Source organism: Mirounga angustirostris, unplaced genomic scaffold (assembly GCF_029215605.1).
Source record: "Mirounga angustirostris isolate CCGP_5_RB_7025 unplaced genomic scaffold, mMirAng1.0.hap1 SCAF_5, whole genome shotgun sequence".
In the NCBI taxonomy this organism is placed as follows: domain Eukaryota; kingdom Metazoa; phylum Chordata; class Mammalia; order Carnivora; family Phocidae; genus Mirounga; species Mirounga angustirostris.
The window spans coordinates 96434458-96447035 of record NW_026991713.1 but is presented as its reverse complement, the minus strand read 5'-3'; the positions used below and the strand labels follow the sequence as shown (position 1 = coordinate 96447035).

The 12578-nt window shown below is 44.7% G+C and overlaps 1 protein-coding gene and 1 non-coding gene across 9 annotated transcripts in view; both read right to left on the bottom strand.

Annotated features, from left to right (window-relative positions):
• Positions 1–12578, bottom strand: part of CHD4 (chromodomain helicase DNA binding protein 4) — a 30334-nt gene that overhangs the window by 2110 nt on the left and 15646 nt on the right. For 5 of the 8 annotated variants that reach the window (XM_045873986.3, XM_045873987.3, XM_045873992.3 and 2 more), the window contains exons 23-37: positions 12181–12305; positions 11603–11840; positions 11265–11440; positions 6993–7173; positions 6822–6908; positions 6643–6731; positions 6405–6538; positions 5732–5876; positions 5458–5623; positions 5110–5207; positions 4869–4998; positions 4393–4464; positions 3940–4077; positions 3573–3681; positions 3328–3460 (exon numbers count right to left, since the gene is read on the bottom strand). In XM_045873986.3, coding sequence (XP_045729942.1) covers positions 3328–3460; positions 3573–3681; positions 3940–4077; positions 4393–4464; positions 4869–4998; positions 5110–5207; positions 5458–5623; positions 5732–5876; positions 6405–6538; positions 6643–6731; positions 6822–6908; positions 6993–7173; positions 11265–11440; positions 11603–11840; positions 12181–12305 — 2021 coding nt within the window. Of the gene's footprint in view, positions 1–859; positions 972–3327; positions 3461–3572; positions 3682–3939; positions 4078–4392; positions 4465–4868; positions 4999–5109; positions 5208–5457; positions 5624–5731; positions 5877–6404; positions 6539–6642; positions 6732–6821; positions 7174–11264; positions 11441–11602; positions 11841–12180; positions 12306–12578 lie in introns of all 8 variants that reach the window. The other 3 variants (XR_010411615.1, XM_045873988.3, XM_045873984.3) reach the window with 3 other exon arrangements.
• On the bottom strand, positions 5293–5432 carry LOC123845153 (small Cajal body-specific RNA 11). The gene has a single exon (XR_006790987.1). It is a non-coding gene; the product is annotated as a small Cajal body-specific RNA 11 (non-coding RNA).

The following is a 12578-nucleotide window of genomic DNA, read 5'->3' as shown; positions in this document are numbered from 1 at the left end:
ACGATAAAGAGGAGAGGGGAGCTGCACGGACACCAGCTTTGCTTATTTCTGATGGGTCTCTCCCAATCGATAAAAAACCTTACAGACGGCTCCCCCACACCCAAGCCCTTCAACATCACGTTACTTTGTTTACTCCCATTTGGAAGTTCATATTTCTAAAACTCTTTGCCCTTTATGGATTCGCTTATACAAAAATGATTAAAAATTCAGTCCAGAAAATAGATCGTATAAAAAATTATCACAAGTAACTGCACCTCCCAGAGATACTGTTAACATGTTGAGGTTTTTCCTTGCATATGTATTTCTTAAGTAGCTGAGGTCACTCTATATACCTGTTGTGTTTTCACTCAAAGTTCCATGGCAAAAACCTTCATTATAACTGCCCTTCATAAATGATTTTTAATGGTTGCGTGGTAGTCCGTCCTATGGCTATACCTACCACATCGTATTACTTAAGTTGTTTTACTTTTTAAAAGTATTTGTTGTTTCTTTTATCTCCGTATCTCACTCCCGTTCCTTTCTGTCCCCAACAGGCAATGCTTCTACTATACTTACTGCGTGGCTTTGTGCAGGTGTTCTTGAAGACTGAGTTTTGTTTCATGTGCACATTTCTTATTTATAGAATGTTGTTCTGTACACATAAAAAGCCTTTTATCCCTTTCCCCACTTCAGATCTTTTCAAAACGTTCAATTTATGTTGTTCTAACACATCTATTTCGTTCCTTCTAACTGTTGCTTAAAATGCTCCATGATGTGAATCCACATTTTACCTATCCACACTCCCAGTCAATGTCCCAGGCAAACAGCTAGGTTACTTCCGGGCCCCACCCCAAAAAATCATACTGCAATGAACACTTACACAAGTCACCTGACGGAGCTATGTAAAAGGTTCTTTGCAATATATTCCAAGAGACAGAATGTTGATTCAGAAGTTATAAGACTTAATTTGCTCAAGTATCCATCCACTGGTTCTTAAAGACAATAAAGCCATTAGGGGTCAGGAAACAGGACAGTATGAGAATAATGGGCTGTTGTTTCTTCCACAAGACATGCTCCATCGAGCAGAGTAATTTATCCCCAGACTGACCAAGCATCTACTTTCAATCTACATACCGTGTGTCTCCTTCACTGCCTCCTCCTGTCCCAAACTATGAGCTTTCTCCAGGATCATCGGCCCTCGGCTTGCTGCTGTTCTTTTAAAGAACTCCCTTAAGTGATTTCTCCTCTCCCAGTTCAGCCAGCCCCTCCGTGCAAAGGGATCTGATGCTTTTCAAACCTGCATTTCAAGCACTGAGTGTTCTGATTCCATTCATGTGTGGTTGATCACTCTTTGATCCCACTTGTTTATGGTGTGAGGGGTAGGTAGTGGGAGGATATTAGTTAGGACTTTTCTAAAATTGAACTTACTCTTTCTATAAACTGCTCCCTCTCTTCACCTCCCTGATCTGTCAATGGTAATTTTTCTCAGTGACTCGGGCTCAAAACTTTAGTTTTATATCTCAAATCCATTAAGTCAAGAGTCAGCAAACTGTGTTTTTGTATGGCCCAAGAGCTAAGAATGGTATTTTTACATTTTTAAATGGTTGGAAAAAAATCAAAATAGCTTGTGACACTTTATAAAAAATACATGTTCAAATTTTCCTATCAACAAATAAAGTTTTATTGGAACACATTCATACTTCTTCGTTTAGAACCTGTGGCTGCTTGCACACTATGACAGTATTTGCAACATGTGTCCCACAAGGCCTGAAATAGTTATTATCGGGCCCTTTAACAGAACAGACTTGCTGGCTCTACAATAAAGCAGTAAATCCTATCAATTATTTGGTCTCTTGTCTCCCTTTACCTTATCCTTTTCATTTCCTACAACCAGCATCACAGCCCAGCCCTTACTACCTCCTGACCATCGGACAGTTCTATAATCTCATGAGTGTTCGGTTTCCATTTCTCCTGTCGTATTAAAACTCTTCATGAACCTTCAATGGCTGCCCGTTAACTATAGGGTAAAGTCCAAACTCTTATCTGGTGCCAAAAACCCACCTACTAACCTCTAGCCCTTACCTCACTCTCTAATCTACCTCCCACTATCACCCAACACAAATGTTTTCTACAGCTCAACTGCAGAAACTACTTGCTGCCTCCAAACACCATAAGCTCTGCTGCCCCTAGGCCTTTGCCCTCCTTAATCCCGTTGGTTCAAACAACCTTCTGCTTCTATCCAGCTATCTCTAGGACATTCATCAAAACTTCATTCCAATACCATCTTCTCCATGAAGCCGTCCAGGAGCTCTCTGGGCTCCCCAAATTCCCCCGGAGAACTTCCTTATGGATCTCTCCCAATACACAGAGTGGCATTCATTTGATCACACATTTGCCTCTACCTTAAACCAAAAGCTCCTTGAGAACAGGCACCATGCCTTATTTGTCTTTGTATCCTCGTGCTACTCCCCATTGCTTGGCACATGATGTTTAAAGGTTCACTAGTGTACATTTCTTTTCCCCCAATGATACTCAGTTTAAAACTCACATGTTTCGTCTTCGTGGTATCCCATTTGGTGGTCTGCACACAGTTGCCCTCAACATACATCTGCTGAATTCCAGACTGAGACTCCCCTCAGTCCTGGGTTTACTAACCCTAGCGATTCTGAGAATGAACTCTACCTTTGCATCTCCTCTCTGCAACCACCCTACCCCTTATCCACACGGGGCTCTCAAACCCACTGACAGCCCTCCCTCTTCAGAAGTCCAATTTAATCCCACCTCTGTATCTTTCCTGAATACTCTAACCTACAGTGGTCCCCTGACACATCCACTGCACGTCTGTGTCATTTATTAGTTTTCATTTATTTATTTTTAAGTAGGCTCCATGCCCAATGTGGGGCTCGAACTCACAACCCTGAGATCAAGAGTCGCATGCTTTACTGAGCCAGCCAGGTACCCCTTCATCTGTGTCATTTATCAGGCATGGTCATCTTCCGACTTGAAGAGCTGGTTAATTTTCAAGTCTGTATGTCTTGATTTCTTTTTAATTTTTTTTTATTTATTTACGTAATCTCTACCCCCAACACGGGGCTCCAACTCACAACCCTGAGATCAAGGGTTGCATGTTCTCCAGACTGAGCCAGCCAGGCGCCCCTGTTAAGTCTTGATTTCTAGTATTTAAGATACTTGGGAGCACAACGTTTCACAGAATACAAAGAGTTAAGCCAAGTACACTGGAAAATATACTAGACAGTAAGTCTGCACGACCAGACTCCCTCCTCTCTAGTCCCTTCTGCATTTCAAAGACTGTCACTTCAACATCATATTCCTCCTCATCCTGCTCACCTTGAACCTTCGGGCTAGAAATTTATTCTTGATCTCTAAGAAATTGCCACGATTCATTTCACCCTTGAAAGGTTCATTGAGGATGGCATAGCGTGGGTCATTCTGGATGTCCTGCCACCGGGCATAGCCATGGCTTTTGGAAAACTGTTCAGGAAAAACAAAACAAGGAAAAGTAGGAACCTCACACAGTGAGACCTTTAGAACCCTTCACCGAGAACCTCAGCCTAGACTCAGGCAAAGGATACTTTATGATGCCAGCCAGCAGCCAGTAGTCATGCCGCCGATGCCAGATCTCGTAAGTCTTCTTGGTGACAGTGGCTGCCCGCTCCTCATTCTGCCAAAGGGAGTGCAACTCTGAAGAGGAATTTGGGGAAGGTTGAGGAGAAAAAGAAAGGCAAATATCTGTAAGAATGCAAAAAGCTATTTATTCCTGCCCCCACAGATGCCATCTTAGGAGTACACCTCTGGCTTTCCAACAGAGGCAGAGGAAGGTGCAATCGACTCAGCAGTCCCTCATCTGGTAGAGGTGAAGTCTTTGTACCCTTGCTTCTGACTAGAACCCTAATTTCACTTCAGATCCTTCTAACCCCAGTTGGTCCCTCATTGTCATACCGGTAAAACCACCATCCGCGATGTTGAACATGAAACGCTGTTTAATATTTTTTTTCTGCTTCTCATCATTCAGGTCCTTAGGGGTCTCTCCATTCTGAAGCATCACCTCCTTTTTCTCTTCTTCTTCTTTCTTCTCTTCTATAGGACATGCAGAAAAAAAAAATGTCAGCTCCAGGCAGAAGCATAGCACCTTGGCCCTTACCCACAGCATTCTATGCTCTAAGTATCCAGCCACCTCCACCCTTTCTCCACACAGGTATTTCTCAAAGCTGGAAAAAGGTGCCACTGGCCCATAATAATCATATGCAGGGACAGATGAAGTCTTTTAGCTTGGGATAAAGTAACTATCTGGGTGTGGATGGGGAGAAGCCAGCAGGGTGTCCCAGAAATAAAGCCCTTGCATGTAGTTTTAGAGTCCTTTACAATCACAATCAGCTTTCTCCAAACACTCACCTTTGTCCTCTACCACAATGGGGGTCAGATCTACTGCTGACTTCTCCTCTACCTTCTCCACGTCAGCAACACCTGGGGGGGGAACAGATGGCATTGAGAGTGTATAAAGAAGAAGGTTCTGGGGTGTCTGGCTGGCTCAGTCGGTACAGAGCATGCAACTCTTGATCTTGGGGTTGTGAGTTCGAGCCCCATGATGGGTACAGAGGTTACTTAAAAATAAAATCTTTAAAAAAAAAAAAAAGGAAAAAAAGAAGGATGTTCTCCTCTGTCCCACACCATAGCCAACCAGAACAGTCTTAACCCTACATCAATGATTAATGTCATAAAAGATGTCTTAAGGGGTTAAAAACCCTCAAGTTAAAATCAAGGGTCCAGGATTCTCCAGTGTGTCCCTTCCTCCTGATATGTCCTTAGCCCAGCTAGAAGTCCAAGAGCTTCACAGGGATCTGGATGTAATAACTTGAAAATGTGGATACCTTTGGGCTCTGTCTCCATCGGTTCCTCTGTTCTCTCCTTCACCTCTGCCTTTTCCACTTTCTCCTCTCCCTCGGGAGGTTCAACAAGGACTTTTTCGTCCTCTGAGGCAGGGGCAGGGGTTTGTGTACACTTCAAAGGAAAAAATACAGAAGCTGAGGCAGATAGACCAACAACCGAAAGGATGAGTGGGCTTATCCATTTATCTTCGGTATGGCATCCAGTCACTCCCCCAGCTCTTACCTCAACGGTGGCCTCGGGGGCTGCAGACTTAACCTCCTTTTCTCCTTCTGCACTCTCTTCCTCTTTAAGGCTATTCTCCTCTATTTTTATCCCATCCTCTGCAGATCAATAGAAGTCAATTAATTAGGAAGAAGGTTCGAGATCAGAGAGAAGGTCACGCCTTCTCAGTTGGTCTCATCTTTAATTGTCCTCTCGTGCCTTTAAGAGCCAGCCCTATTCTTAGGACGGCTCTCCTAAACTGAGAGGGAGATTGCTGTGTGTCCTGCCAGACTCCCCTGTCAGAGCTGAGCACAAGAGAGCAGAAAAAGCACTGGCAAGGACAGAAAAGGACAGTACAGGCAGACTTACCAGCAGGTGGGGCAGGTGCAGGGGTATTGGGTTGTGTGTCCCCTGGAGTGGAGGGTGTAGGAGTCTTTGGGGAAGGTGACCCTGGCTGAGACATTTTCTTGTTTTCTTCTACTTCAGCAAGTTCAGGCATGCTCCAGCGCCCATTGACATGTTCAAACTCCTGAACCTGTAGCAATGGGGACAAGAAAGTGAAGATCCAATTCCAGCTCTAGGCTCCTTTCCTGTTGGCCCTCTAGTTTCCCCTAGAAACTCTGAACAATGCAGAGGGGCTCACCTTCTTTCGAATCAAGGACATGACACCAATCCTAGTAAGGACATGCTGGCGAGACAGGCCTTCTCGGGGGACACCATCAGCAAAGGTCTCAGCCCCATCTGCTCCTGGCTCACATAAATGTCGCATGAAAAGAGATACATAAGCCCTGTAGTAAAGAAGTGAGAAATGAGTTAAACAGCAATAAGGCCAACTCCTAGATGAGATCTTTCCCACTTATCCTAGACAATAACTCTGGCTCCATCTTGACATAAAGCCCGCCATCACACTGAAGGCCAGTTCTCCAGACCCCACACCACGCCCTGGGTTCTCCTCCAGGGAAGCTAGGAACACAAAGAACCCTATTACTAACGGCTACACCTGCCAACTTCAACAGAGAAACTGCCAATCTCTGCACAGCCTGGACTAGTACCGTGGAATGACCACAGATCAAAAGCTCTTGCTTGGGGGGCCTGGGTAGCTCAGTCAGTTAAGCATCTGCCTTCAGTTCAGGTCATGATCCCAGGGTCCTGGGATTGAGCCCCGCTGAGGCCCGCATCAGGCTCCTTGCTCTCTCTCGCTATCTCTGTCGTTATCTCTGTCTCTCTCTCAAATAAATAAAATCTCAAAAAAATAAAAAGAATAAAAAAAAATAAAAGCTCTTGCTCTACATCAGTCATTCCGGCTCTCAACTTACTTGAACTCTTTCTCTGATTTGCCTCGCAGATCTCTCACAAGCCACTGGGTGGTAAAAGCATCCTGAGGTGGCATCCCATATCGCATAATTGCATTAAGAAAGGCTTTTCGCTGACGAGCATTAAAGCCAAGTACCTAGAGAAAGAAGGCGCCTAGGTGAGAGGGAGCAGGCCTTACTCCATCAAAGACCAAATATCTAGCACTCACCCACCCCCTCCCTAGACTTATATGACACTTACTTCAATATTCCCACCAACACGGGCCAACAGAGGAGGCAATGGCTTATCTTTATCATTCCGCAGGCCCTTACGACTGGGCCTGCGGGGAGCTGTAAGAAGAGAAGGATACATGAGTGACACTGGTAGGGGTGTTAATCAAAGCGATATTTAAAAAGCTAGCAGAAAGGCATAGCTCTCACCTTCTGAGCGTTCATCAAAGTCTTCATCACCTTCCTCTGAGGCCACTGAATAATCGGACTGGTTGTCGGACTGGTCGTCCTGCCAATCTGGAGGGAGAGAGGGCAGATGAGCGGGGCCCACTGCTCTAGTGGAACGGCCCATGGGTGGGGGGCGGGGCCGGCCACACACACCTCGGTCCTCCTGGGAGCCATCATTGTAGTTGACCTGTTTACGGATTCTTTTTCCTTTGCCCAGATTTCGGGCTAGATCTTCTTGCTGCTGCTCATAATGGTGCCGCAGCAATTTCTCCCAGTAGTCAGGATCCACACTTTCTTCCTGTTTTATGATTTCTCGTTCTACCTCCTCTTCCTCCTGGGACAGAGGGAGGGCCAGGACTCAGGGGTGCTGAAGTCAGCACCACCAGCTACCCCTGGTCCTCACAGTTCCCATTCTGCTAGCTCCTTTTCAGGACTGGACTCTGACATACTTAGTGTGCCTGCTTGGACCTAAGAACTTAAAAAGAAATTTAATTGACAAGACACGGGTCCTCATAATTACATACAGATTAGCAGTCAACATAACTAAAGAAAAACATGGGATGACACTGTTATCACAAAAGAATGAAGAGACAGTTTGCTTTCTTCTAACCCCTTTGACTGACACCTATACCGCTGGGAGACAGCAAAATGTAGAAAAGAGAGGTTAGATAGCAAGGCAGAACGGAAGGGCTTCTGAAATGCTGCAAAAGATTTCTTAAGACATAAAGTAGAAGGGCCATAAGCTCTTCTGTTCATTACTTCATAAAAGTTTGCCAACTATGTGCAAAAAAACAAAGCAAAAAACCCAAACAAATTATACATACATATCCTATGTCCCAGTAATGTTTATGCTCCTCTGAAATTCTTGTATTTTTTTCAAACACTTCAGGATCAGTAATTGATTCCAAATCCCTCACATTAGAACTAAACCACTACTAACAGCATAGTAACAGAAACAACCTAAATGCCCATCATTATGGAACTAACCGAACAAATTCCTGGTGGTGGGGAGTGGGCAAAATGGGTAAAGAGGGTCAAAAGGTACAAACTTCCAGTTATAAACAAGTCCTGGGGATGCATTGCACAGCCTGGTGACTACAGTTAATAACACTGTATTACATACTGGAAAGTTACTCAAAGTGGTTTTTTTGTTTGTTTGTTTACTTGAGAGAGAGAGAATGCACACATATGAGCAGAGGGAGAAGTAGGCTCCCCACTGAACAGGGAGCCCGATGTGGGACTTGACCCCAGGACCGAGATCATGACCTGAGCCAAAGGCAGACACTTAACCAATTGGGCCACCCAGGTGCCCTCAAAGTAGATCTTAAAAGTTCTCATCACAAGAAAAAAATTGTATTAAGTATGCATGGTGACAGTTGTTGACCAGACTTATCATGGTGATCATTTCACAAAATACACAAATATTGAATCAATTTGTTGTATACCTAAAACTAACATTAATGTTGTCTGTCAGTTACAACTCAATCTTAAAAAATAAATAAGCTACAGTACTTCCAAACAAGGATATATTATGCAACAAGAAAAAAGGGAAGGGGAGTCTGGGCTGGCTCAATCAATAGAACATGCAACTCTTGATCTCGAGGTTGTAAGTTTGAGCCCCACAGTGGGTGTAGAGATTACTTAAAAAAATAAAATCTTTAGGGGGCGTCTGGGTGGCTCAGTCTGTTAGGCATCTGCCTTCGGCTCAGGTCATGATCTCAGGGTCCTGGGATCGAGCCCTCCATCGGGCTCCCTGCTCAGCAGGGAGTCTGCTTCTCCTTCTCCCTCCGAAGCTCCCCCTCTGCTTGTGCTCTTTCTCTCTCTCACCCTCTCACTCGCTCTCTCAAATAAAATTTTTTTAAAAATAAAATCTTTTTGGGCGCCTGGGTGGCTCAGTCGTTGGGCGGCTGCCTTCGGCCCAGGTCGTGATCCCACAGTCATGGGATCGAGCCCCGCATCGGGCTCCCTGCTCCGTGGGAAGCCTGCTTCTCCCTCTCCCACTCCCCGTTTGTGTTCCCTCTCTCGCTGTGTCTCTCTCTCTCAAATAAATAAAATCTTTAAAAAAATAAAAAATAAAAAAAATAAAATCTTTTTTGGGGCACCTACGTGGCTCAGTCATTAAGCATCTGCCTTCGGCTCAGGTCATGATCCCAGAGTCCTGGGGTCGAGCCCCGCATCTGGCCCCCTGCTCAGCAGGAAGCCTGCTTCTCCCTCTCCCACTCCCTCTGCTTGTGTTCCCTCTCTCACTGTGTCTCTCTGTCAAATAAATACAATCTTTAAAAAAAATAAAAATAAAAAAATAAAATCTTCTTTGGGGCGCCTGGGTGGCTCAGTCATTAAGCGTCTGCCTTCGGCTCAGGTCTCCCTCTCCCGCTCCCCCTGCTTGTGTTCCCTCTCTCACTGTGCTTCCCTCTATCAAATAAATAAATAAAATCTTTTTAAAAAATAAATAACACCTTTTTTTAAATTTTGAAAAAAAAAGGAGGGGAGGTCTTTATGTACCAATTTGGACTAAATCTCCAAGATTGATTGATTGATTGATTGATTTAAAGATTTTATTTACTTACTTGAGAGAGAATAGAAGCAGAGGATAGTGGCAGAGGAAGAGAGGGGAGAGGGAGAGGGAGAAGCAGACTCCCCACTGAGCAGGCATCCCAATGAGGGGCTCGATCCCAGGACTCGAGGACCCAGGACCCAAAGGCAGACGCCTAACCACATGAGCCACCCAAGCACCCCTTATTTATTTATTTTTAAAAGATTTTATTTATTCAAAGAGAGTGCAAGCAGAGGGGGGAACAGGGGCAGAGGGGGAGGGAGAGAGAAACCCAACAGACTCCCCACTGAGCTCAGAGCCTGGTAGGGGGAGGGGGGGCTCAATCCCACAACCCTGAGATCATAACCTGAGGCAACATCAAGAATCAGATGCTTAACCAACTAAGCCACACAGATACCCCTAAATCTCTAAGATTTATTAAGTAGACAAAAGCAAGGTACAGAACATTATGCATAACAAACTACTTTGTGTTTAAAAGAAAAAGGGAGGAGCGCCCGGGTGGCTCAGTTGGTTAAGCACCCAAGCAACTAACTCTTGATTTCGGCTCAGGTCAAGATTTCAGGGTTGTGAGATCGAGCCCCATGTCGGGCTCCATGCTGCGCCTGCTTAGGATTTTCTCTCTCTCCCTCCCCCCCGCCCCGCTTTGCGCTCGTGTACTCTCTCTCAAAAAAAAAGGAAAAGGGAAAAAGGTGTTTGTGCGTGTATGTGAGCACATGCACATGTGCATATATACGGATAGATATACATGTAACTTATATGCACATAAAATACCTTTAGAAAAATATACAAGAAACTGAAAACATCAGTTATCTCCAGGGAGGGAATTAGATGGGAAAGAGATACCTTGTACCTTTTGAATCTTGACCAGTAAATCACTCTTTATTCAAAAAATATGATTTATAAAAGGTAAACAGCAGCTACAGTTACTTATGAGAGAGGACCACCTATATACCTGAGTAGCTGAGAGCAGAAGTTATCAATGGGAGGACCCCCTGCCCTTCCCCAACACTCAGCACGTGCTGCCCCAGCCAATCACCCCCATGCAGCCACTGCCCTGACAGAAACCCGGAGCACCTTACAGGAGGGCTGCTGTGATTGAATACCACTGGTCCACAGACCGAGGTCAGAATTTTCAGCCACAGTTACACACAACCGAGGCTGGCCGCACCACCTCCCGAGGAGAACAAAAATAATGGGTATATGTGAGAAAAACATAGCAAGGGGGATGGTTTTGAGTGAGAAGGGTGAGAAAAGATGGGAAAGACTACCAGAAATCTATGTCAATTCAAAGAACCCTGATTTGAGTGGTCTAAAGGGGGGGACAAAAGAGAAAGTAATTTTGTTTTTTTTATTTTATACTTCACTTCTAGGAGGAAAAATTATTAAAGAAGCCACACATTTATCAGTTTTAGGTTTTTTGTTTTTGGTAAAAAAGATCCAGAAAAGGAAGGGAAGAGAAAAAGGGAAAACAATTCTAATGTTTTAAAAAGTACAGGGAAGTAGGCTGCTTAGATATGTATCTCATCTCTTGCCTTTTCTCCAAAGAGACTTGAGATAGCAATCAGAAGTTTATTTGTAGGGTTAATAAAATATGTAAGCGAAAATGAGATTCTGATAAGGAAGAGCTAATATACATAAAAGTTTTCAGTGTGAAATTTGGCTGTGAGTTTCCTGACAGCCACAGCAAAAATGAGAGCATGACTGCCCATATGTAATAGTATTTATTTTCAAAGGAATAGATAGATCAATTCATCAATGTACTTACTGACTTACCTACAGATGTTTTCCTCTTGTCTCAAATACCATTCTGGTCTCAATAACAATTTCCAGACCAATCACCAAGCACAGCATTGCCTTGGACTCATACTCACCCCCATCTCTTCTTCCCGCACCACGTACTGGGCCACTTTGAACGAGCTCAAATATTCATTCATGCCCTGCAATTCTGTGTCTTCTGTCTCATCCTGATTACGGTCCAGAAGTCGCTCAATGGCCTTGTCATCATAGTGGATAACACTGCTATCTTCTCCCTCTTTGTTGTCTCCTCCTATAAAGAATCAGAGGTCCACACCCTCAAAGTCAGCTTCAGCAGCTGCAGTGGTAAAAAATCCCACAGGACCCTAGGGCCAAGTCTCAGGACCCTAAGTATCAAATATATCCTTTCGAGAGGCCAAACCCCACACCAAAACAAGTTTTCCTGCTAGCTTACCTCCATCTGTGGCTTCATCCTTAAATAGTTCCTCAGTGCCAAACTTGAGGATGTCATCAAGCTCCTGTTTGGACATGGATCCAGTCTTGGAGCCCAGCCCGGGCCGAACCACGAGATGCGTCAGCATCATCTTCTTCTTTGCCACCTGCGTGATGCGCTCCTCCACTGACGCACGGGTCACAAACCGATATATCATCACCTTCTTATTCTGCCCAATACGGTGAGCTCTGCTAAAAGCCTGAAGTTGGGCACAAAACAAAGTCAGAAACTGAAGTAACCATATTTTCTGGCTTCTGCTCTTGCCCTGACATCCACATAATAAGCTAAATCCAGCACGAGGCAGCTTGCTTTCACATGAAACTCTAAACTCACCCCCCGCCCCAGACCCCACCCTCCATCATGTTACTCCAAATAAGACCACAGCTAACCCAAACTCTCTGGCTCACAAGAAGGTAAAAGACATAAAAAGAATCTAATGTTTCCCCCTGAAACAACTAATTCCAGATGGTGGAGTCTTCGCAGAGAACACTTGCATTACCAGTGAGTTACTGTATACAAAGACCGCTACCTCTGCTCACCTGGATGTCATTATGGGGGTTCCAGTCAGAGTCATAGATAATAACTGTGTCTGCAGTGGCCAGATTGATTCCAAGGCCCCCGGCTCGAGTGGAAAGCAGGAAGCAGAACTGTTGAGCACCCGGTGCTAAGAAAGGAGCCAAAACACCATTAGAAGTGTCTCCTAAGGGGTGCCTGGGTAGCTCAGTCAAGTGTCTGCCTTCGGCTGGGGTCGTGATCCCAGGACCCTGGGATCAGCCCATCTCAGGCTCCCTGCTCAGCGGGAAGCCTGCTTCTCCCCCTCCCACTCCCCCTGCTATGTCTCTGTCAAATAATAAAATCTTTTTAAAAAAAATCCATGTAATGAGCCACATTAACAGGTTAAAAAAACATTCTGATTGTCTCAAAACATATGCAAGTG